This window comes from Hemicordylus capensis, chromosome 1 (assembly GCF_027244095.1).
Source record: "Hemicordylus capensis ecotype Gifberg chromosome 1, rHemCap1.1.pri, whole genome shotgun sequence".
Taxonomy (NCBI): domain Eukaryota; kingdom Metazoa; phylum Chordata; class Lepidosauria; order Squamata; family Cordylidae; genus Hemicordylus; species Hemicordylus capensis.
Window position 1 is genome coordinate 458804416 of NC_069657.1, and position 24678 is coordinate 458829093.

At 54.0% G+C, this 24678-nt stretch overlaps 1 protein-coding gene across 1 annotated transcript; it reads left to right on the top strand.

Moving 5' to 3' along the window:
• Positions 1–10: 10 nt before the first annotated feature.
• On the top strand, positions 11–24306 carry GPN1 (GPN-loop GTPase 1). The gene is made up of 14 exons (XM_053251373.1): positions 11–286; positions 469–562; positions 2000–2039; positions 2749–2815; positions 3149–3186; positions 4229–4307; positions 4828–4922; positions 5717–5762; positions 6835–6981; positions 7273–7355; positions 8991–9030; positions 22994–23090; positions 23561–23683; positions 23879–24306. The coding sequence occupies exons 1-14, from the start codon at positions 119–121 to the stop codon at positions 23962–23964; spliced, it is 1203 nt and encodes a 400-aa protein (XP_053107348.1). The 5' UTR covers positions 11–118; the 3' UTR covers positions 23965–24306.
• The last annotated feature ends 372 nt before the right edge of the window (positions 24307–24678 follow it).

Here is a 24678-nt window from a genome sequence, read left to right on the forward strand (position 1 = left end):
GGCGGCGAGGAGGGGGGGAGGAGGAGGAGGCGCTTCCGGCCACTCCCTCCGCCTCCACTGCGGCACCACTCTATGGTAACAGCTACAGAGCGGGCCGCTCTACGGGGCTTGAGACCGGATGTCTCTGCGGCCGAAGGCGTGGTCTGCCCCGGAAGCGGAAGGAGGAGCCGCCGGGGGCAAGATGGCGGCGGCTGGAGCTGGTGGGGCTGCCGCGGGGGCTGCTCCGCCGCCGGTCTGCGTCCTGGTGCTGGGCATGGCCGGCTCCGGCAAGACGGCGCTGGTGCAGGTGAGCAGGCAGGGAGCGGCCCCAGCGCGCGGGGGGGGGGGCGGCCTCGGGCGGTGCGCCTCGCCCCGGACTGATCCAGGGAGGGGTCCTCGGGTGAGCAGCCTCCTCCCCCGCGCCTCCCTCCCTCTCTCCCTCCCCGCCCGCGGGGGCTGATTCCCGCCTCTTCCTTCTCCTCCCGCCAGAGGCTCACCGCCTACCTGCACAGCCAGGGTGCGCCCCCGTACGTCATCAACCTGGACCCCGCCGTGCACGAGCTTCCCTTCCCAGCAAATATCGGTGAGTAGCAGCGGGCGGGGGCGGCTCGGCTCCTCCTCCTCCTCCTCCTCCTCCTCCCTCTCCCGGGAGCCCTCCAGCTTGCTCCGCCCGCAGCGCCCTCGAGACGGAAGCCCAGGAGGACCCTGGAGTTGGGCGGGGCGCGGCAGGTTCCCCCAGCACCGAGGCCAAGGCGCCGCTGCTGCTGCGATGGAGAAGCCCCTGCCCTGCCCTGCCCTCCTGGAGACACCCAAGGTTAAGCAGCAAGAGGTGGAGCTGCCTCACTTGTCAGCCTTTACAAGAGAGAAGTGGCAAGTGAGCAAAGAGGCCCTTTGGAGATCGTGGATATTGAGCAGGAGAGCAATTGTCCCTCTCCAGTCCCAGCACAACATTTCTCCCGTGGTGGTTGCTGGAGTCTGCCTTGTGCTTGTTTTCATACTGCAAGCCTTTGTCGGGACAAGAAACCAGCTTGTGTATTTATTATTTTTCTATGGAAACTACTTAAGAGAACTTGATTTGAAAAATGGTATATAAATATTTGTCCCAGGAGCAGGTGCACAGCTAAAACAATCAAAGGGCTTTGGGGGATAGTTTCAGCTGCACTGTGAGTCCTGACAGCCTCAGAGAGGTGTGGGGTTTCTGTGCTCATGCTGAGCCTCTGTGTCTTGGAAAACTAGTTGGCAGACAGGTAACAGGTGCAGCTTTCCCCATCACCGCATTGTCATGCAGGCTGACACCCCCCACCACGGTACCCTATTGCAGGTCCAAGTATACAGAAGCCTGATAGGGACACACATGTGGCACTTCTGCTTGGGGTCATTGAGATCACTGCTGTTGTAGGTCCGTGTGGCACCAGGTGGGGAACATCCTCATCTGTATGGGTGTGAAGCGGGTCTTTTGGGCTCTGGGTGACCAGAACTGCCCATACTGTTTAAAAGCCACAGTGAGGCAATACCGTATTCTTGTTCGAAGCTGCTTGAATGTGATAAGATAGTGGAATAATAATAATCATCATAAGTTTAGACCACTGAATTTTGTAACATTCCATAATCTAATGGTCTACCTTTGGTTAACAGTTCCTTGGTATGTGTGGGTGGGGAAACTTGTGGAAAAGGTTGATGGGTAGTTTGCTATACATGAGGCTATTTTTTTGTAAGTTTGGCTGGTACAAAATCAGCCAGGCATTACTGGTAACAGAAATACAACTGCAGGATAGGAGGGGGGAAGAAATAAGAGGCTCGGGTGAAGGATGTGAAGAAGTGTTCTGCAGCACTGACAGGCCAAGGGAGTGAAATGCTCTCGCCAAAGGTCAGTCCCTCTGAGCTCTCTGACTCAGCCCCCAGCCAGGCTATTGTGTGGCGGTGGCAGCTGGTGTTTCCTTCGAAAAGTCTAATTCACTGGGGGTGTCTGTAACTTGATTCTCTCTCTCTCTCTCTCTCTCTCTCTCTCTCTCTTTTTAAGATATCCGTGACACTGTGAAGTACAAAGAAGTTATGAAGCAGTATCCTTGCCTTAGCAGGGCATTTCTGCAGGGCCCTTGGGGTGGAGCTGAGGGAGGGCCATGAAGTAAGCGCATTGGGGGTACTAACTGGGGCTTGGGTTGAAAGGAACTTGGGCTGATGGCTGGCCAGTACTGCTTTGGGGCAGGGCTTTCTGGTTCTCCCAACCCTTTGCCATGAAGCCTGAAGGTCACTTGTCTGTCTCCTGTGGCTACAAACCTGGAGGGCTACGTGCCCCTTGGCCTAGGTGGTGTGTAGCCAGGAGGCAGTTGGTAGATGCTAGCCAGCTGCCCCAAGCAGTGCTTGAGAAGTGCTGCTAGGGGAAGGGGCATCAGAGGACGTTGCCCCATGAGCCTCATAGTTGCCAGAAGCACCGGAGGGTGCTCTCCCCCCTCCCCAGCCTACTGGTGCTGGCAGCTTTCATCAGGAGCCCCTGAATTCTTGTCCCAGACTTCATGGGCCAGCACAGTCTGTGAAGCACGACCCTCAGTGGATGCATAGAACTCCCAGCTTCAGACGCTTGATGTCTTGGTTTAACTGGTCCTATGCTGGTTGAAAGTTCTGGAGGGACCCTTGATTTAAATGCCTCCCTTTCTGCCCTTCAGTGAAGGGGTGCACTGACGTTGCTGGCTTTTTGAGAGCACTCTGTGAACTTCCCTGCTCTGTGAAGGCCCCGAAATACTGAATTGGGCTTTCCTGAACACACAACAGATATGGCCTGGGCCCAAATGGGGGCATTGTGACTTCCCTCAACCTTTTTGCTACAAGATTTGATCAGGTACATGGTTTTGAGCTGCTTTAGATGAATGCCTTGGCTGGATTGTACCTAGTGAATATTTTCTCCTGGGTGACCAAGGATTGACTAGCGATGGTGCTTTCACATTTTGGGCCACTTCTTTGGTAAAGCTGAGCAGGCATGTGGATAAAATGAATGAATGAATAAATAAATAAATAAAGAGAAAAACAAATAATTCTGTCCTGCTGCAGTTCTCTGGCTGTTACATTGTCCACTCCCTGAACTATGCAGCATTTTTGTTTATTTAAAATATCTGCCCTGCTTCCCCTCCAGTACGCTGCTCACGGCTCTGCTTTTCTTTGTCATTCTGCTTAGGTGATGCAGTTTATTGAGAAGCGACAGAGCACATCCCCGTGAGTAAACGAGAGACCCAACGTCATTCTGGAGTGGAATACTCCTGTCATGAAGGGAGACACACTCCACACCTTTGGGAAGGGCTCAGTTGTTGTGAAGCACGTGCTTTGCCCGTGGAAATCGCCCCTTGAAAGAAGGCTCTGGGGCCTCAGGGCTGGGAAGACGGCCCCCTGGTGGGTCCCCAGGCAGCCTTTCCTGTCCGAATACCCAGATTGCTCTGGGCTAAGTAGGCCACTGGTCTGACTGGGGAGAAGGCAGCTGCTCTCTCTGTGTGTGTGTGTGTCTTCTGCCACCTCCTATAGCAGGACTTGAGGAGGCGGCTGGTGCCTTGGGGTCCTGCCCTGTTCCTGGGGTGTGGGGTGGAATAACGTATGTCCAGCAAGGATGTAGCTGACTCCCAGGGAGCTCCTCGTTCTACTGCAGCCTGCCTGGTTCAGCACTGGCAGAGTCGTGGGGCAGGAGGAGCTGGGACTGGGTGGTGGTGGTGAAGCACCTGTTTTGTGCCCAGAGGCTCTCGGGTTCAGGGCCTGGCCGGGAAAGACTCTTCTCTGTCTGGAGCCCTGGAGAGCTGCGGACAGTCCTGAATTAGAGAGACCGGCGGGCTGGCTGGGCCTTCAGGTGGCTGGATACGTTGGAGCTGCAGCTGAGTGGCAGGGTGGGGGAAGAGAGACCTCGAGGGGGCCGCTGCCAGTCCATGGGCAATGCTGAGCACGGCTCTGTCGGGACGAGGCAGCTTCAGACGTGGACTGAGGGGGGAGTTCTTCTGGATTTCCGAGGGCTGGGGAGGCGGCTATGGCTGGGCCTGGTGCGACACCCACTGTGTGGTGGCTGTTCCTTGGAACTGCTGTGGCCTACTGTGTGCTGGGGGTGGCTGTGCCCCCCCCCCCGCCAACTCACCACACGCTGTCCTCATTGCTGAATAAGGGTAAGGCCTGTATTTGGGAGTCTTGGGCAGGATAGGCATTTTTTTCCTAAATATCTAATTAAACCTGAGTGCTTGAGAGAGAGAGAGAGAGAGAGTGTGTGTTCTTTCTCTTGTAGGTATGTCCTGATTGATACTCCTGGGCAGATCGAGGTCTTCACCTGGTCTGCCTCTGGCACCATCATCACTGAAGCCCTGGTTAGTGTCCTTTATTCAGCTTGGGGCATGAGGAAGGAGAAGCCCCCCCCCCCGAGTGCCAGGGATGTGCACGAACCTTTTCTGGGCCTCCGAACAGGTTCGAACACTGGGCGGTTCAGAGGCTCAAAGGCGGGGGTGGGGTGGGGGGTGTTGCACTTACCCCTCCCTCTGCTTCCCTGCCGACAGCGCTCCGCTTGCAAAGACTCCCATCGGACAGCAGCCTCCCTCCCTGCTGCCCCGTCCCCTCTGTGGCGGGGAGTGCCGGGTGCACATGCACGCTCGCACGTGTGCCTGTTGGGTGCACACACGCTCCCGCCCTTCCGGCCGAGGAGGGAACGGGGCAGCAGGGAGGCACACTGCCGCCCTGGCCAAATCTTTACCAGCAGAGCGCCGGAGCGAGGGGGAAATGCACTGTGTTCCGCCCCTGCCCGTTCCATTCGTATCCCTACCCAGCCAGCCTTCCCTCCCACCCACCCCGCCCGCCCCAGCTCTTGCTCATGCTTGTTTTGTGCCTGTCCAGGCTTCCTCATTCCCCTCAGTGGTGGCGTATGTGATGGACACCTCTCGCAGTACCAGTCCTGTGACTTTCATGTCCAACATGCTCTACGCCTGCAGGTAGGAGGCCTTGCTGCTGGATGGGCCGGTAGGCTTTTGCCTGCCCATTTCCCTCCCTCCCTCCCTCTCCCTTCCTTCCACTCTCCTGCCACAGGCTCACTCCTCTCCATGCACACCAAGAAATGTCTTGCCACGATACGGGCAGCGTCTCCTGGATAGCTACAGCCTGCTTTCTGCCCCAGTGGCTGGACTGGAATGGCGGGGGGGGAGGGAGGGATGGGGGGGCGTTCGTGGCCGTCCCCCAGCTGTGAGCCTCGGAGGCGCCTAAGCATTGGCAGGCCCAGGCATCCCGAAAGGGGGGCAAGAGCAGTAGGAGAGACGAGGGCACGCCCATCTCTCTTGCCAGTGGGCTTCCCAGAGGCATCGGGTGGGCTGCTGTGCGGAAGGAGGTGTGGGGCTGGACGGGCCTCCTTGGGGGTCTGGTCCAGCAGCAGGGCGGTTCTTCCCCTGGGTGGGCATTCAGGGGGAGGCCCCGCTGACTGCTCCTGGGCTCTGTCTTGAGGGCGGCAGTGAGCCAGGCGGCTCTTTGTGGGCCTCGGTGAATGCTGGGCCTCCGGTCGCTTTGGAGCAGGCAGTGAGGGGCCGGCCACCTTACGGGCGCTCCGGGCGCTCCTCTTCCTGGCGGCTGCTCCTGAGCTGTGAGCCGGCAGCCAGCTCAGCCTCTTGCAGGGATGTGGCTCCCCTTCCCCCACTGACTGTGCGACCCCCTCGCAAGAAATGCCCCGCCTGGCTCTGTGAGGCGACTCGTGGCCCAGAACGACTCTGCATCCCCGGCTGTGGTCTTCTCTTTTCAGCATCCTGTACAAAACAAAGCTCCCGTTCATTGTGGCCATGAATAAGGTGAGTGCGCTGGGCTAGTCCAGTCCTCTGTCCGTTTTGGACTCGGCACCCCACCCCCCGGTCTGCAAAAGGAGGAGGCCCACTTGACGGCCTTGCAGCCAGGCCGTCCTGTCGCCACCCCCAGCAGAGAGCGCATGGTGTGGGCCCACCGTCTGTTGAGCCTGGCCCATCAGCGGACAGTCAGGGCTCTGCCCAGGAGGAGGAGGAGGAGGACCTCTGTGGCCTGGAGAGGGACAGGGGTGTGTGTGTGTGTGGGGGGGGGCTGGCGGAGCCCCTTTGCCTCTTGCAGCCAGCCCAGCCCTTCCCTTCCCTCGGGCTGGTGGCCAAGGGCGCCTGGGTGTCCCCCTCTCTCCTCGCAGCTGGAGAGAGCAAAGGCGGTTTGCTGGAGAAATGCCTCTGCGGCAGACCCAGGCAAGGCACGGAGGGGCCGTTCTGCACAGGCTCCCCCCCCCCGCTTCTTGGCCTTGGGAGTGGTTGGGTGATCAGCCCCGGCAGAGGCAGGACTGCCTGCTCCAGTGGGGGGTCTGGGGAGGGGTACTTTGCATCTCTCAGGCAGGCTCCTGGAGACGTCCGGCATGTGCAGGCAAACAAGGGGCTTGCTCAGGGGTGGGTGTGTGTGTGCGTGTGTGCGTGTGCGCACACTTTCCCCTTCGGTCGACTTCCTACTCTTTGGCCAGGGGGGCGTCTGGGGTTTCCCTCACACTCTGCTGGGCTGGGATTATTCCGCTTGCCCCTGCCCCACAAGCGAGAGGAGGAGGAGGAGGAGAAGCTGCCTCTTGGCCTGCCCTGCTGCCCGTGAAGAGAGCCGGGGGGGCTGGCGGGGCTTGCCCCGGGGCCAGGAAGTGGTGCTGCTGCCGCCGCCGCCGCCACCACTTGGCTGGGAGTCACGCCTCAGCCCTGCCCCTTGAGAGCTACTGCTGCTGCACTGGGCCCCCCCTTGCCTCTGGCCGCCTCACCCTGGCTGTGCCTGATCTCGGAAGCAAAGCAGGGCCGGCCCTGGCTAATCCTTGGATGAGAGGCCAGCTGGGAGTGATCGGGCCACCCCTTCGCCTCCTCTTTTCCGTTGCCTCAGACAGACATCATCGACCACAGCTTTGCAGTGGAGTGGATGCGGGACTTTGAGGTCTTCCAAGAGGCCCTCAGCCAGGAAGCCACCTACGCCAGCAACCTGACGCGCTCCATGAGCCTGGTGCTGGATGAGTTCTACCACTCAATCAAGGTGGGGGCTGTTCCTCCTGAGGGGGGGTGTGGTGGTGGGGGTGGGGGGTGCGTATGGGCCTGTTCAGCTTTTGGATGGGGACTGCTAGCCCCAGAGGCTGGCCTTTGTGTCCTGCGTGCGTGTGGCCATCCTCCTCCTTGGTGGAGGTCTCCAGGGAGGTTGGGGTGTGTGTGTGTGTGTGTTCCAGCCGTGGGGCGTGAGAGAGCAGCCCTCCTGGCTCTTGGCCCCCAGTCTCTGCCCCTGCTGCCCCAGATCACAGGCCCTCTTGCAATCAAAGCACTTCCCTTGCAGGTAGTTGGTGTGTCTGCTGTCCAGGGCACAGGACTAGAGGAGTTCTTTGAACAGGTCTCCAAAGCAGTGGAAGAATACGAGAGGTGAGAGGGCTTAATCGGCTGGGCCAAAGGACTGCCCGGCAGCCACTGGCTTGGCTGAGATCCAGGATGGGCGGCTGCCTGGACTTGCCTGGCTTATCTAGGCTTTGGCGGGAGCTGCAGCATTTTGGCGGCTCAGCAGAGGCCGGCTCCTGCAGGGGTGCCTTGCCGGAGCCTCCCGACGCCACGCGGCCCCACCCTCTGGGGGCTGCTTGGGCTGGGGTGCTGGAGGCAGACCCCGTCTGGTGCCCCACATGCAGACCCCAGGCCCGTGCACTGACCTCCGCTCGGGAGCCCTCCTCTGGTCCCCAAAAGGGCGCTGGTGTTGTAAGCCTTTTGCAGAGGAGGCAGGGAAAGTCTGGTCAAACCTCAGCTAGGCATCCGCAAATTCCTCTGCCGAATAGGGTTTTTCGCTGCCACCATCCAGCCTCGTGGGCCTCCTATGTTGACACGGGACGGCCCAGTCTGTTACTATGGAATTCCCATTTTTAGCCCAAAATGGGGTGACCTCAAAAACTATATCATGGTGTCGGTATGCAGAATGCACTATTTAACTCAGTACAGTCAGCATTACGATAAAACTAGAACTGAGGGTCTATTTTAAAAGTGTTCAAAAGAGTAAAGGAGCAGTTTATAGGTGATTAAAAAGGCAAAAGGCAAATATTCAAAAGCCCAAGCAAATCTACCTTCATCCTAAGCCAGTGATGTTGGTGGGGTTGGGAAGCTGGCAGTCTCTAGTTGCAGGGTTGTGGTTTTGATAAGTGAACAGCTGGCTGCATATTTGGAGCTGTCTTCGTCCCACAGAGGAACAAAGAACTCTTCACGGTCTCCGGAACTATGGGGCCTTCTCAGGGGGAGTCCCCACCCAAGAACCCTGCTGTACCCTACTGAGATACAATCCTCCCCATCTCTGACAATTTTAAAAAAGCACTTGAAAACCCACCTCTTCACCCAAGCTTTCTCAGCTTTTTAAAAATGTTAGGTTTTAATTTCTGGTTTATTTTTAAATTTTTAAATTGTTTTAAGTTTTTGTATATGTTTTTAACTTGTTTTATGCTATTGTTAACCGTCCAGAGACGAAAGTTTGGGGCGGTGTACAAATTTGATTGAGAGAGAGATGTGTACACACACACACTCTCTCTCTCTTTCTCGCACACACTCCCCTCCCTGAACACTTACGTGGGAGGATTTGTGACTTCCCTGTCTGAAACTTGGAGCATGCAGAGCTAAGTGTAAGTGAAACATTTTACCCCATTATCTGGGCTAGATGTGAGGACATTGTTTAGGCTTTTTGAAGACAAAGAGTTCACTATTATACTCTGGTGGGCAAGCTTGCCCATGCCATAGAAAGGCTATTTTAGTGGTGGCCCACAGCTCTGCCAGAGCTGTGGGCCACCCTAACCCTAACTCATCTTTCATAAACTATTGTCCTTCATAAACCATGGGGTGGCCTGCTGCAGGCAGGAAGTGCATAGTGTTACCCGTGTGTTGGTAAGCAGGTAGGCTGGGGCGTGGTGGTCGGAGCTGCTTGAAAGAGAGGATCAGGATCCAAAGGGGACAGTTCTGGCATTTGGCTGAAAGAAGTCTCTGCACCCCTGAGTCCATGTACCAAACCAGCTTCTTTCTCTCCTCTTCCAGAGAGTACCGCCCAGAGTATGAGCGCCTACGGAAAAAACTGGTAAGCGCGTGCGGCCCAACGTGCTGCTGGCTGAGCCGGCATCGGCCCCTCCCTCACCCACCCGGGCCCAGGGCTTGCTGCAGCGTCTGCAAGCTGTTGTGAGGCCGGAGAGGCTCAGCTTGCTCCTCAGCTGATGGTGGGGGTTGAGGAGCAGTAAGAGGAGGGGAAGGGCTTTCCCATGGGGGGCGGGGATGCCTGCTTGCAGCGTCTTGAACGCTGGACATCTGAACCAGTCTGGCGGCCCTGGTCCGACCAGGCAGGACTGGGCGAAGGAAAGGCTGCAAGAGCCTTTCCTGGCATGGACTTGGCCTTTTTCACAGCATGCCGCACAAGGCTTTCAACGAGCTGTCTACCATGACCCAACGATCTCTCTCCTGGTCAGTCACCAGCAGTTCAGACTCCATCAGCGTATACTTGAAGTTGGGGTTTTTTGCCCCAATATGCATCACTTGACACTTGCTCACATTGGACTGCATTTGCCATTTTGTCACCCACTCCCCCAACTTGGAGAGATCCTTTTGGAGCACCTCACAGTCTGTTTGGTATTTCACTACCCTAAGTAGTTTGGTATCATCTGCAAATGTGGCCACCTCGCTGCTTACCCCTGCTTCTAGATCATTTATGAATCAATTAAAAAGCACCGGTCCTAGTACAGATCCCTGGGGCACCCCACTTCTTACTTGCCCCCCACTGTGAAACTCTCTGTTTATACCTACCCTGTTTCCTGTCCTTCAACCAGTTAGCAGTTCACACATGTACTTGTCTCCTTATTCCATGACTGCTAAGCTTTCTCAAGAGTCTTTGATGAGGAACTTTGTGGGAAGCTTTTTGATAGTCCAGGTATACTATGTCAACTGGATTACCTTTACACCTGTTGACACTCTCAAAGAATTGCCAGAGGTTGGGGAGGCAAGATTTACTTTTGCAGAAGCCGTGCTGGTTCTCCCTTAGCAGAGCCTATTCTGCAAGGTGGCAGGCAGGAGTCTCTCTCAGCACTATCTTGGAGATGCTGCCAGGGAGGGAACTTGGGACCCAGAATGGCCCCATTATCCCCTAAGGGGGATGTCTTGCAGTGCTCACATGTAGTCTCCCGTTCAAATGCAAGCCAGGGTGGACTCTGGTTAGCAAAGGGGACAATTCATGCTTGCTTCTTTGCTGCTGCAGTCCACGGACGTCTCTGTGTGGGTTATGCTTCTCCATGTGGCTCGAAGGCAGGACTTATGCCAGTTAAGTGGAAGCCCTGAAGAGCCAGGGAGCAGCATGGCCCCACCCAGTGCTTTGAGTCCTGCGTTGGGCTCCAGGCGGTTCTCTCTCAGTGTTTCTCTGATTGGTTCCTTGTTTCTCCCTCCTCTATTTCCATTTATTCTTCTTGACTGTCTGCCTTGTTTCTTTGTTCAGAGATCTTCTAAAACTCAAAAAGCAAAAAAGGGGAGAGGTTAGCTTTAGTTTTACTTTCAGTGTTGCTCCCCTCCCCCCATTGCTTTTTCTTGTCTTCTTTCTTTCCCTTTGCTGCATGAACCAAGCTAAACGCAAAGTTGACATGAGGGGAAGCACCATCAAGGCCTTCCAGAGGCCATTCAGGTAGCCAGTAAGCTGCCCCATGGGCCGCCTTACCACAACTGCCTAGAGAGCCCAGGGGCAAATAATATGGCCAGTTCCAAAGTTGTTTCTGTGGAGGCAGAAAAGGTGGAATGAAAACGTCTCACCTCCAATCGAAAGAACTCCGCAATGGCTAACAAATTCTATTCCTCCCCCTACCCCAACAGATGCTCTCGTGGCGGCGACAATTTGAAATTGGTCCTCCCCTGGGATGGGGAATCCGCCCTAAAAGCCCCCCTGATAAACGTATGGAAGAGGCCGTGAGGTTCACCCATGAATTAAGCTTCTGCAGCTACCTTTATAGTAGCCAGAGAACCCTCATCTGGCTAGATGGCTTAGTACAAGAACCAAACTTTGGTACCGCTCACATGAGGCAAACATAAAATTGCATGAGGCGCAGGCCTTTATCTTGGCTTCCACTCTTGACTCTACTCGCCTTGCACCACAGACAGCAGTGGCTTCAGTAGTGGGCCGCTATAATTTATGGTTGAAATATTGGCAGGTTGGTGCTTTCTCCAAAAGCAGCCTCACAGCGGTAGCCTTCAGTGGGGAAAAAATTGTTTGGGGATGAGGCCTTAAAGGAAATGCGTATAGAGTCAAAAGATGAAAAGAAAGCTATCCTTTCCTTTAACACGACAATTCTTCAAGTCTATGCCTCAACGACTGATGCAGAAGAAGAGGAAGTTGATGAGTTTTATGCTCAAGTCCGGACTGAAATTGACAGAACATGCAAGCAAGATGTCCTGCTGGTGGTGGGAGACTGGAATGCCAAAGCTGGAAAAGGTAAGGAGGAAAACAAAGTTGGACTGCATTTTTTTAATTTATTCAGTTTCTGTACTGCCCTTGCAAAAATGGATGAAAGATGGATGGATGGCCTAGGAAACAGAAATAAAGCAGGAGAGCGACTCTTAGTTTCTGCTAAGCCAATGATCTCTTCATTGCTAACACTTTCTTCAAACAACCAAAGCGGTGCTTGTACACATGGACATCACCAGATGGAGTACATAGAAATCAAATTGATTACATTACTGGTGCAAGGAGGTGGAAGAGCTCAGTTATAACAGCAAAGATGTGGCCAGGGGCCGATTGTGGAACAGATCATGAACTGCTCATGTGCAAGTTCTAAATCAAGCTAAAGCAGAAAAACAAAGCTCTACAGTTTCCACGATATGATCTTGAGAATGTACCCACCATTTTCAAGGAGAACATCAAGAACTGCTTTGAAATTCTGAACCTCATTGATAGGGAACCAGAGGAACTGTGGAATGAAATCAAAAAAGTTAAGGACAAATGTGAAAAGAGACTGCCAAAGAAACCGAAGAAAGCAAAATGGATGTCAGAACAGACAGTGGAAATTGCCATTAAGAGGAGAGAAGCCAAAGTCAAAAAAGATAAAGACCTCAGGAAGGAACTTAATAGGGAATTTCAGAAAGCTGTTAGAAGAGACAAGGAGCAGTACTACAATGACATCTGTAAAGACTTTGAGGATGGAAATAGACTTGGAAAAACCAGTTTTGGAAAAAAGTTTTCCAAAAGATCTCTGAACTCAGAAGGAGGTGCCAGCCTTGAATTGGTATGTTAAGGGGTGCCAAAGGACAGATAGTAACTGATTCAGAGAACATCAAACAAAGATGAAAGGAGTTAAAATCTGTACAGCAGAGATGCCAACACCCAAAATAATCTAGAAGATATTCCTTACTTGCATAGAACAAATCAATCCAGACTTTTCACTTGAGACACAAATGACCAGGCTCAAACTATCATACTTTGGACACATTATGCCAAAACCCAGCTCCCTTGAGAAGTCTACAATGCTGGGAAAAGTTGAAGGAAAGAGGAGGATGACCAGCAGCAAGGTGGATGGACTCAATTATGACAGCAATGAATGCACCACTGAGAGACCTTAAAGGCCAAGGTGAAGACCATCCAGATCATCCTGGAGAGAATCTATGTGGTCACTAAGAGTCGACACTGACTTGATGTCACTTAATCAATCAGTCAATCAATCATGTTCTCCTCGACATGTAAACCAGAGCGCACGTAGGGGCGGAAACTGTTTCAGCCCTTTTTTTGCTCCCTTGTCCCTCCTTGGTGGTAGGGATCGAGGTTTTAGGTCACAGCGTTCCTCCTGGAACAGATGCAAGCCTTCCAGACAGGGCTTCGGCAACAGGGCAGCCGTCAATGAACCCCACCCCCAAAAACAGCAATTCTGACATGAGGGTGTGTGCTCTTGGGTGGTCGCCTCTCCACACGCTTGCACACCTGAGAGTGCATCGCCTCTGGCAGGGTACTCACCTCCATTGAGGCAGGCTTCTTCATAACAGTGGGACACAAATCCCCCTCAACACTTTCTGCCCACTCCAACCTCCTGCAATTCAGCAACTCTTGTCAATAAAGCATGTCCCAACAGTTCAACAGGGTAGAGGCATCTACTCCATCATTTTCACGGTCCCAGGGGAAAAACTGCTCCCTACGGGCAATGTTCGATTTAAAATTCTCAACCACTATGTGCAAAAAGTGGAAATTCCGCTTGGAGTCTCTAAGGTCAATCGAGGGGGCCCTCCAACATTTCGATTGTCTCACGGCGGTGGACCCAAAGAGGCTTATTGGCCATCCCAATACATCAGGACATTCGCCACCTGCTGTGCTTCCTTTATTCCGGTGCTCATTGCCAATACAGGGCGCACCCTCTTGGCATCTCTTCAGCACCTCACGTATTTACAATGATCTGGTCACCAGTGCTAGCGCATCTCCGCCTCCTGGGTGTAGCGATATTTGAGTATCTGCATGAACTGTTGCTAAAATCTCCTTCGCTTCAGACAGTGATGGACAGGGACCTACAACGCACCCTTCAGGTGTTCCAGGACCACAGCTTCTTGATCAACAGAGAGAAAAGCCAGCTCACACCATCTCACCAACTGCTCCATCTGGGCATTCTGATAGACATGCAATGAGACAAACTGTTCCTACCCGCAGAGCACAGATTCACTCTGGAGAATGAAGTGAGACAAGCCCTAGTACGGAGATCTCTTCCGCTGCTCTCCCTTTCCAGAATCCTGGGGCTGATGGTGGTAGCCATGGAGGCAGTGCCATGAGCATGCTTTCATCTGAGGCCCCTGCAGCGGTTTCTTCTACCATTCCATCTGGAGATTGCAGTAAAATCCAACAGAGATGGGTCATCCTGACGCCTCTGGCACTTCGGTCCCTGCACTGAGGGATGACTATTCCATACCTCTTGGTGGGAAATGAGTTCCTGGATCTGCCCTGGATCATCATCGCCACAGACGCCAGCAAGTACGGGTGGGGCGCCCACTGCCTCCCCAAGTCGGCTCAAGGAAAGTGGTCAAAAGACGAAAAGCAGCACGGTATCAACTGGCACCCTGAGCGTTCCAGTCCACCAACATGTGATGATATGCACAGACAACACCACGGCCAAGTCGCTCATGAATCGCCAGTGGGGACCAGGTTGGGATGGCTGCAGGCGGAAGCGATCCTTCTGTTCCAGGGGGCCTGGCAGCAGGTGACAGCCATGACAGCCCACCATCCGTGTTCCCTGTAAGAGGGATTCCAGATGTTGTTGACTACCACTCCCATAATCCCCGGCCAAAGGTTATTGCAGCTGGGGATTCTGGGTACTGTAGTCAACAACATCTGGGAATTCCTCTTACAGGGAACACTGACCACCATATACAGGGATGACCTCCACGTGGCGGCAGACTGGATCAGTCGGAAGGAACTTCTCCCAGGGGAAAGGGAGATGGACCCGAATACCTTCCACCTTATCATGACGCACTTCGGCCAGCCGTCTGTGGACCTTTTAGTGACTCCAGCCAATGTGAAGCTACAGCGTTTTTTCCCAGGTTCCCCTGCCCTCAGGCAGAGGCAGTGGATGCACTCTCAGCTCACTGGCTGGAGGGCCTCCTGTGTGCCTTCCCACCGACCCCGCTCCTTCCCCAGGGCCTTTAGAGAGTAAAAGTCAAGCGGCAAGTCATCCTGTGGCTCCGTTCTGGCCCAAAAGACCCTGGTTTGTCAGAACGCATCAAGCTGGCCACAGCAGAACACCTGATACTTCCAGTCACGGAGCCCCTTCTACAGCAGGGCTCAGTGTGTCCTCCAGATCCAGGCTGGTCAAAGCTAGCCACCTGGAGACCAAACGGCGCTTTGTAAAACGGCATGGCTATTCATCCAAGGTGCTCGGCACAAGGTTAGCCTCTAGGTGTCCTTCAGCAAATAGGATTTAGCAGTGTACCTGGAGGGTCTTCCTCAGACGGTCTATCCAGCATGCAATCCCCAAGGGATCAGCTACTGTGAGGCTCCTCCTCCAATTCCTCCAGGACGGACTGGGGTCCCTCTGCAAACACGCTAAAATGCCAGGCTGCCTCTCTGGTGGGACTCCTCTCAGGGGTTTCCAAACACTGTCGGCAACAGCACCCTCACTTAAAGGGTTTCCTCAGAGGGGCAACTCTGCTCTCTCCCCATTGGGTCCCGTCTCTCTACCTGGCAGTGGCATCCTGTCCTTCAGGCTCTCCAGGGTTCCCCTTTCGGACCAGTGAAGTCCATTCCACTACTCTAAAGACAACTACTCTAAAGACAACTTTAGAGCTTGTCTTCCTCATAGAGGTCACTTCGGCCTGCAGGGGGTCAGCACTCCGCACCCTGTCAGCACATAAGAACTTGTGCATCTTTTCTGAGGTCTCCATTGGGCTAATTCCGGCCTCCCTTTTTCACCCAAAGGTGGCCTCCCCTTTTCACATGTCCTCAGACCGAGGACATCGGTCTGAGGAAGAGGGAAATGCTCCTTTAGAAGGGACCCCTTCCATGGATGATGAGCCCAGATCCTCTCGCACGGGGGATACTCCTCTGGGGGTGGGTGGGCAATTTGATCGTTAGAGGTATAGAGAGATGGGTTTGTGACCCGCGTGTTGACCGCACGGTGACTTGCCTGCCTGGTGCGAAGGTTGCGGACATCACGCGGCGTCTAGACAGGCTCCTAGGCAGTGCTGGGGAGGAGACAGCTGTTGTGGTGCACACCGGCACCAACGACGTGGGGAAATGTAGTCGGGAGGTCCTGGAATCCAAATTTAGGCTGATAGGTAGTGTATTGAAGTCCAGGACCCCCAAGGTAGCATTCTCAGAAATGCTACCTGTTCCACGCGCAGGTACAGTGAGACAGGCAGAGCTGAGGGGTTTCAATGCGTGGATGAGACGTTGGTGCCGGGAGGAGAGGTTTAGATTTGTTAGGAAATGGGACACATTTTGGGGCAAGCAAGGCCTGTACAAAAGGGATGGGCTGCACTTGAACCAAGATGGAACCAGACTGCTGGCACTTAAAATCAAAACAGTTGCAGAGCAGCTTTTAAAATGACGCCTGGGGAACAGCCGATGGGAGCTTGGGAGTATCCCATTCAGCAGAAGCCATCCTTTAAAGTGTGAGGGTGCAAAGGATTCAGATAAAACAGAAGGGGTCAGAGCAGAACCACATAAGAGCAGACAGGAGCCTGTGCCAGCTGGCCAAAGAGTCAGAAGAAAGAGAGCAGACATCAGGTGAGAGATTCAGCTTATAGGTGCTTATATGCCAATGCCAGAAGCCTCTGAGCCAAGATGGGTGAGCTGGAGTGCTTGGTGGCTAATGCAGAAATAGATATAGTGGGCATAACAGAAACATGGTGGAACAGTGAGAACCGGTGGGACGCTGTTCTCCCTGGGTATAAACTCTATAGAAAGGACAGGGAGGGGCACCTTGGAGGAGGGGTAGCACTGTATGTTAGAGAAGGGATAGAATCTCACAAGCTAGAAAACCTGGGTGGACTGGAGTCCTCTGCAGAAACCCTGTGGGTGACAATACGAGGCCTGAAAGGGAACATGCTACTGGGGATGTGCTATCGCCCTCCGGATCAAAACGCCGACAGTGACTGGGAGTTGCAGCAGGAAATAAGGGAGGCGTCAAGGAGAGGCAGGGCTATAATCATGGGTGACTTCAATTACCCACACACAGACTCGGTAAACTGACAGTCAGTTAATGACAGAGAGGTCAAATTTCTAGATCCCTACTGGGGAGGTGCTATCGCCCTCTGGATCAAAACGCTGACAGCGATTGTGAGTTGCAGCAGGAAATCAGGGAGGCGTCAAGGAGAGGCAGGGCTATAATCATGGGTGACTTCAATTACCCACACATAGACTGGGTAAATTCACAGTCAGGTCAGGACAAAGAGGTCCAATTTCTAGATACGCTAAATGACTGTGCCCTAGAACAGTTGGTCTTGGAACCAACCAGAGAGGAGACAACCTTGGACTTAATTCTGAGTGGCACCCAGGACCTGGTGCGCGATGTTAGTGACATCAACCCTTTAGGGAACAGTGACCATAGTGCATACAAATTCAGCATACATGTGGGGAGAGAATCACCAAGGAAGGCTAACACAGACATTTTAAATTTCAGAAGAGGAAACTTCTCCAAGATGAGTATTGTGAAAAGAAAGCTGAAAGGGAAAATCAGGGGAGAGTCGCTTCACTCCAGAGTGCATGGAGTTTACTCAAAACCACAATACTAGAAGCCCATTTAGATTGTATACCCAAAAGGAGGAAAGGTACCACTAAGTCCAGGAGGATGCTAGCATGGCTCACGGGTACAAAGAAGCCATAAAAGGGAAGACTTCCTTCAGAAATTGGAAGGCCTGTCCAAATGAAGAGAACAGAAAGGAACACAAACTCTGGCAAAAGAAATGCAAGGTGACAATAAGGGAGGTGACAATACGGGAGAGCTCCAAAAGGATCTCTGCAAACTGGGGGAGTGGGCGACAAAGTGGCAAATGCGGTTCAGTGTTGGCAAGTGTAAAGTGATGCACATTGGGACGAAGAACCCCAACTGCAAGTATACGCTGATGGTGGGATCTGAGCTGTCGGTGACTGACCAGGAGAGGGATAGGAACATAGGAAATTGCCATATACTGAGTCAGACCATTGGTCTATCTAGCTCAGTATTGTCTTCACAGACTGGCAGCGGCTTCTCCAAGGTTGCAGGCGAGAATCTCTCTCAGCCCTATCTTGGAGAAGCCAGGGAGGGAACTTGAAACCTTCTGCTCATCCCAGAGCAGCTTCATCCCTTGAGGGGAAGATCTTGCAGTGCTCACACATCAAGTCTCCCATTCAGATGCAATCAGGGCAGACCCTGCTTAGCTATGGGGACAAGTCATGCTTGCTACCACAAGACCAGGTTTGGATAATTTCATGGAGAAGAGGTCTATTGACGGCTACTAGTCGGAGGGCTCTAGGCCACCTCCAGCCTTGGGGGCCGGGTGCCTCTGGGTACCAGTTGTGGGGGAGTAACAGCAGGAGAGAGGGCATGCCCTCAACTCCTGCCTGTGGCTTCCAGTGGCATCTGGTGGGCCACTGTGCGAAACGGGATGCTGGACTAGATATACCTTGGGCCTGATGCAGCAGGGCTGTTCTTACGTTCTTATGAGATGAGGAGAGAGTTTGAGGAACCTTCAGCCAAAAGTATCAAGGGGAATAACAAAAATTTCTTTAAATACATCAGTAGCAAGAAACCTGCCAGGGAGGTGGTTGGACCATTAGACAATGAGGGAGTGAAAGGGATTATTAAGGAGTATATGGAGGTTGCAGAGAAGCTAAATGAGTTTTTTGCGTCTGTCTTCACGGCAGAGTATACTGAGCATATACCTGTTCTTGAACCAGGCTTTTTAGGGATGGAGGCTAAATAACTGAGTCATATAGAAGTGACAAGGGATGATGTTCTAAACTGTCTGGAAAAACTGAAAACTAACAAATCACCAGGGCCAGATGGCATCCATCCAAGAGTCCTCAAAGAACTCAAGTGTGAAATTGCTGACCTCCTTGCTAAAATATTATAACTTATCCCTAAAATTGGACTGGTACAGAGGACTGGTACAGAGTAGCAAATGTAACACCAATGTAAAGGAGTAGCAAATGTAACATCAATTTTCAAGAAGGGACCCAGGGGCGATCCGGGAAATTACAGGCCGGTTAGCTTAATGTCCGTTCCAGGAAAATTGATGGAAAGCATCCTCAAGGATAGAATTGTAAAGCACAAAGAAGAACAGGGCCTGCTGCGAGTGAACCAGCTTGGCTTCCGCAAAGGTAAATCTTGCCTGACCAACCTTTTGGAGTTCTTTGAGAGCGTCAACGAGTGTGTGGATCAAGGTGATCCAGTTGACATAGTATACCTGGACTTCCAAAAAGCTTTTGACAAAGTTCCTCATCAAAGACTTCTGAGGAAACTTAGCGATCATGGGATAAGGGGACAAGTACATGTGTGGAGAGGAGAGGAGAGGAGAGCTGGTCTTGTGGTAGCAAGCATGACTTGTCCCTATAGCTAAGCAGGGTCTGCCCTGGTTGCATCTGAATGGGAGACTTGATGTGTGAGCACTGCAAGATCTTCCCCTCAGGGGATGAAGCTGCTCTGGGATGAGCAGAAGGTTTCAAGTTCCCTCCCTGGCTTCTCCAAGATAGGGCTGAGAGAGATTCCTGCCTGTAACCTTGGAGAAGCCGCTGCCAGTCTATGAAGACAATAATGAGCTAGATGGACCAATGGTCTGACTCAGTATATGGCAGCTTCCTATGTTCCTCAGTGGATTGGTAACTGGTTGAAGGACAGGAAACAGGATGCACATTGGGACGAAAAACCCCAACTTCAAAGTATACGCTGATGGGATCTGAGCTGTCGGTGACGGACCAGGAGAGGGATCTTGGGGTTGTGGTGGACAGCTGGTTGAAAGTGTCGACTCAATGTGTGGCAGCTGTGAAAAAGGCCAATTCCATGCTAGGGTTCATTAGGAAAGGGGTTGAAAATAAAGTTGCTACTATTATAATGCCCTTATACAAATCTATGGTGCGACCACACTTGGAGTACTACGTACAATTCTGGTCACCATATCTAAAAAAGGACATTGTAGAACTGGAAAAGGTGCAGAAGAGGGCAACCAAGATGACCAGGGGCCTGGAGCACCTTTCTTATGAGGCTAGGCTACAACACCTGGGGCTTTTTAGTTTAGAAAAAAGGTGACTGAGGGGAGACATGATAGAGGTCTATAAAATCATGCATGGTGTGGAGAATGTGGATAGAGAGAAACTCTTCTCCCTCTCCCATAACACTAGAACCAGAGGTCATCCCATGAAATTGATTGCCGGGAAATTTAGGGCCAACGAACGGAAGTACTTTTTCACACAACGCATAATCCACTTGTGGAATTCTCCGCCACAAGATGTGGTGACAGCCAACCACCTGGATGGCTTGAAGAGGGGTTTGGAGAACTTCATGGAGGAGAGGTCTAACAACGGCTACTAGTCAGAGGGCTACAGGCCACCTCCAGCCTCAAAGGCAGGATGGTTCTGAGCACCAGTTGCAGGGGAGCAACGACAGGAGAGAGGGCATGCCCTCAACTCCTGCCTGTGGCTTCCAGTGGTATCTGGTGGGCCACTGTGCGAAACAGGATGCTGGACTAGATGGGCTTCCTTGGGCCTGATCCAGCAGGGCTGTTCTTATGTTCTTACCCAACAGAGTAGGCCTGGTGCTGATTGGCTGTCTGTAGATGTCTAAAGACATACATAAAACATGCAAAACATATTCGTACCACAGAACCACGTTCTGTTTCCTCGAACGGTGGGTCAGGCTGTTTCCCCTGCCACCATAGCTTGGTGGTCAAGGGCTTGCATAGCTGCGGCTTATGAATCCCAGGACCTTGGGACTCCCACTCAAGCAGGTGCCCCTTCTATCAGGGCTGCAGCTACCGTGGCTGTTTTCCCTACTAACACTGCTGTCCGGGATATTTGTAGAGCAACTACCTGGAGGAGGAGGGTTCTTTCTATGTTCACCAGACAATAGGAATTGGACTCCTTCACCTCCACCCAAGTGGCTTTTGGGAGACAGGTTCTCCAGCTGGTTCTCCCGCTGGAGTCGGTGGGGCTGAGGGCTGTGCTATGTCACCACACTGTGAGACGTCCTTGGATTGCAGCAGCCGAGAATGGAGCATTGGTTCACTCACTGTGAAGGCTGCTTCTTTCTGCTGCATCCAAGGACATCTTGACCCTCCCTTCAGCATCCGCACCTCCTCTTATCTAGGGCACCTTTGGGAGTTATTTCTTCAGCCTGTCCGCCAGTTGTTCCTGACACTCTGGGGTTTGTGTTTTGTCATGGTTTGCGGCTCTGCGTGCTTTATGTTTTTTAGCCAGTGTTTATTTTTGAGGTACTCTTGGCCTAAAAGCACTGGGTGGGGGGGGGCCATGCTGCTCCCTGGCTCTTCAGGGCTTCCTCTTAGTTGGCATAAGTCCTGCCTTAAAAGAGCCACGTGGAGAAGCATCATCCCTGCACGGAGACGTCCTTGGCTGCAGCAGCAAGAAGCAGCCTTCACGGTGAGTGAAGCAGTGCCCCATTTACCGCCACAAGACCAGCTCTTCTCCAGACTATGCTCAGTGGTGGAGCATCAGCTTGGCATGCCAAAGGTCTCAGGTTCCGCTCCCAGCGGCACCTGCAGGTATGTCTGAGAGAGGCCCTTCTCTGTCTGCCTCCCGGGAGAGCCGCTTGCTAGGCAGTGAGAAACAGTCCTGAGCTATAGGGTCCAGGGGTCTGACTAGGTGTGAGGAACGATCTGCTGGATCAGGCCCAAGGTGTCTTGCTTCACACAGTGGCCTGCCAGGCACATCTGGGAAGCCCACAAGCGGGGGGGGGGGGGAGGAGGCAACTGCCCCCTCTGATCCTGATGGAAATATACAATTGCCAAGACTAGTAGCCTTTGATAGCCCTATCCTCCACGAACTTGCCTAATCCCTTTTAAAAACAGTCTGGATTGGTGGCCATCACCACATCTGGTGGCAGGGAATTCCATCGTTTAACTACACACTGTGCAAAGGAGTTTTGTCTGTCTGGAATTTCCCAGTACTGAGCTTCAACGGATGACCCAGGGTTCTGCTATTCTGAGAGAGAGAGAGAAAAACTTCTTGATCCACTCTATCCATACCACGCACAATTTTATGCATCTCTATCATGCCCCCCGCTTACCTGCCGCCTTTCTGGACTAAAGAGGCCCAGATGCTGTAGTCGCTCCTCACAGGGGAGTCACTCCAGCCTCCTGATCATTTTCTGCATCTTTTCCAGCTTTACAGTCTTTTTTTTTTGAGGTGCAGTGACCAGAACTGTGCACAATATTCCAGATGTGGCCACACCATAGATTTCTGTAAGGCATTAGGGGAATCTCTCGCCAACCACAGTTTTGAGTATCCGTGACTGGGAAATTGCTACCAGTCTTGTCGACTGCGACTTGAGTATGCGTGATTCTTGTGGGATTTTGTTTGCAAGAGGTGCAGTTTTTGTGAGCGAGAGAGAAGGGAAAGGTGGAGGAGTGAGAGAGACGGAGAGAAATGGAGGCAGGAGAGCAGAGCAGGGATGGGCGTGGAGGTGAGAGAAGCCGCGTGTTGTGCACAGTGCTTCCTACTCTCTGCTTTCTAGTCTTCAACCACTTCCCAGTCCATAAGAGGACCTGTCCTCCGATCCCATCAGGTTTGCACGGGAGCCTTTGGTGAGGGACTTTGCCAAAAGCTTTTTGAAAGTTCAAGCATTATCACATCTGCATTATCACCACTATCAGTGTCCAGCTTGTGGACACTTTCAAAAAAGTCTAGGTGGCTAGTGAGGCAAGACCACCCTTGCAGAAGCCCTGCTGGTTCTGCCAGGGTTCTCCATTGGGGGGGAAGCTACAGAGCACTTGGGCAGGGGTGAAACCCCAAGCCCTTCCTGCCCCCCCCCCACGCCGATCTTGGGTTCTCTTCCTGTCCGTTCCCTTTCTGTGCTGTCTGCTTGCCTGCCTGTGGAGTGGAAGGAAACCTCGTGGCAAGCCCAGCTTCCGATCTCCTTTTCCCTGGGCCTTGCTGTGGATGTGGGGCCGGGACTCTGGCTGCAGTGGCCAGGATCTTGCAGGAAGAGAAAGGTGGAGATCAAGCAGAGACTCCTGGGGCTGCTCTGTGAGATCCTGAGTGCATTCTTGACGTGCAGTTTGCAGAGCAAGATGAGAAGGTGGTCCTGGGAGCCCTTCTGCTCTGGGGCCAGAAGAATGGGAAGCAGCCGGGGCAGGCGGGCTGGCTCGGGCGCACCAGAACACATGCGTGTGCGCACGTTCGCATGCACAGACTTGTGCCCTGTCGTGGCTGGCTGGCTGGCAGCACCCTGTGGAGGGGTGGGAGGGGTGTCCAGTGTCCTGGCAGCTGCCTGTTCCCTCCCACACTTGGCAGGGCTCTGCCGCCTGGAAGGCATCGCCAGCTGTGGTTTCCCAAAGTGTCACGTGTGACTCTGAGTCTTGTATGCCTCACAATAATAGCCTTTCCTTGCTTGCAGGGAAGAGTGCAGAGCCAGCAGCAGCAGCAAGAGCAGCTGGAGCGTCTGCAGAGGGATTGGGGCCCCCTTGCTGTGGAGAGCAGCCCGGCTGGGCCAGGTCTGTCAGGGCTGCAAGGAGCTGCTTGGTGGAGGCCGCTGCGGAGTGCCTCCCTTGGGGAGAGGCGCGCTCTGGCCTTGGTGGCCTCACTGCCAGGAGGTGGCGGCGGCCAGTGCGGAAGCCAGGATGAGGCTGGGGGCAGGAGGGCAGAGGCTGCTCTCCTCCGGGGGCGGTGGTGGGGGCGGCCGCTGCTTCCCCGCCCCTGCTCTGCACCCCACAGCGGGGTGGCTGTGCTGGTCTGGCGGGGTGGGGGGTGCCCGAGCTGGTTGCTTCCTGGCAGTGGTGTCTGCAGGGGAACGCTGCTGCTGGTGCTGCTTCCCTGCGATCCCAGCCAGGCTGCCTCTCCGCAGACCCCTCACCCCATCCTTGCCTGTGCAGAGGTGGGGGCTCCTGAGCAAGGGGTCCAGTGGGGGGGGGCAGGCCGGCAGGCCACATGGGCAGGGCTTGGCAGCTGCTTGGCTTCTCCCCAGGCTCTTCCGCAGACTCCGCCCCGCTGGGCCCCTCGGCACTGATCCTGACACGAGGCGCCCAGAACGAAGAGGAGCAGGAGGAGGGTGATCCAGAGAGCGATCCGGAGGACATTGACCACCAAGGTGAGGGAGGCTCTGGGCGAGGGAGGAGACTTCTCCTGGCTCCTGCCCTTGACCACCGCCGTGACAGCCCAGGTGTGGGATGTTGGGGTCTCGCCTGCCACGGCACTAGCCCCAGTCGGAGAGGGTTCTCTGGGCCCCAGAGGTGCCCCCCACCCTTGACCGGGAGTTCCCTTCTGCTGTCTCCTTCTGCTCCAGTGACCGAGGAAAGCCACGAAGGACCCGCCTTCCAGAACTTCTTGCAGGAGGCCAAGTTGCGCTACCCAGCCAGAAGCAGCCACTAGGGCAGGAGACTTGGGGCGGCCCAGGGGGCAGATGTGCAAGAAGAGGAGGGCGCTCGACCGTGCGGCCTGCCACCCGCCTCGTGAGGGGTGGGACTCCTCCTGGGCTTGGGACTCGCTTTCCTGTCTGGAAGCCCCGGTTTCCTTGGGACTGGTGAGGGCAGCTGGTCTGTCCGCAGGGGGCGAGGCCACCGGAAGAGCCTTCCCTGGCCACAGGGTTGCAGACAGAGCTGTGGCCGGAACGGAACCCCTGCTGGAGAGCTGCCCATTCCCTGCCTGGGTGGCACCAGTTGCTTGTGCAACGTTTTGTCACTTCACATTTGGAAATGTATATTTTGCTGTTAATGGCTGGTGGCTGCCTGTTTCTCCCAGCTGACACCAGAGGACTGCAACGGCAAAGGCCAAGTTGTGTGTGCTCAGAATTTTAGGGAAGGTTTTATGGAGTGGAGGGTGGAGGTGCATTTCCCCAACTACAAGCCTGTGGACAGGTATGATCTGAGGTTTCCAGAACACTTTTGACCAAGCCCCTCCCATGAGAGGAGAGGACTCCTCTGGTTCACTGGTAGAGCAGGAAGCAGAAGCAGGTGCTTCTTGCAGTGGAAGTGGGGTGAGAAGTGGGGGGCCCCAAGACTCTGCATTCACGCCTTGTTCGAAAATGGCCAGGAGTGAGGGGGTGGGCAGTGTGAAGAGGCCATATGTGAAGCAGGCACCCAAATG

Bases quoted from the DNA above. Each gene is read 5' to 3' on its own strand.
- GPN1 (XM_053251373.1), top strand. From the start codon at position 119: ATGTCTCTGCGGCCGAAGGCGTGGTCTGCCCCGGAAGCGGAAGGAGGA. The intron at 4,923-5,716 runs GTAGGAGGCCTT...TTCTCTTTTCAG, and splicing joins AACATGCTCTACGCCTGCAG to CATCCTGTACAAAACAAAGC. The intron at 23,684-23,878 runs GTGAGGGAGGCT...CTTCTGCTCCAG, and splicing joins GGAGGACATTGACCACCAAG to TGACCGAGGAAAGCCACGAA.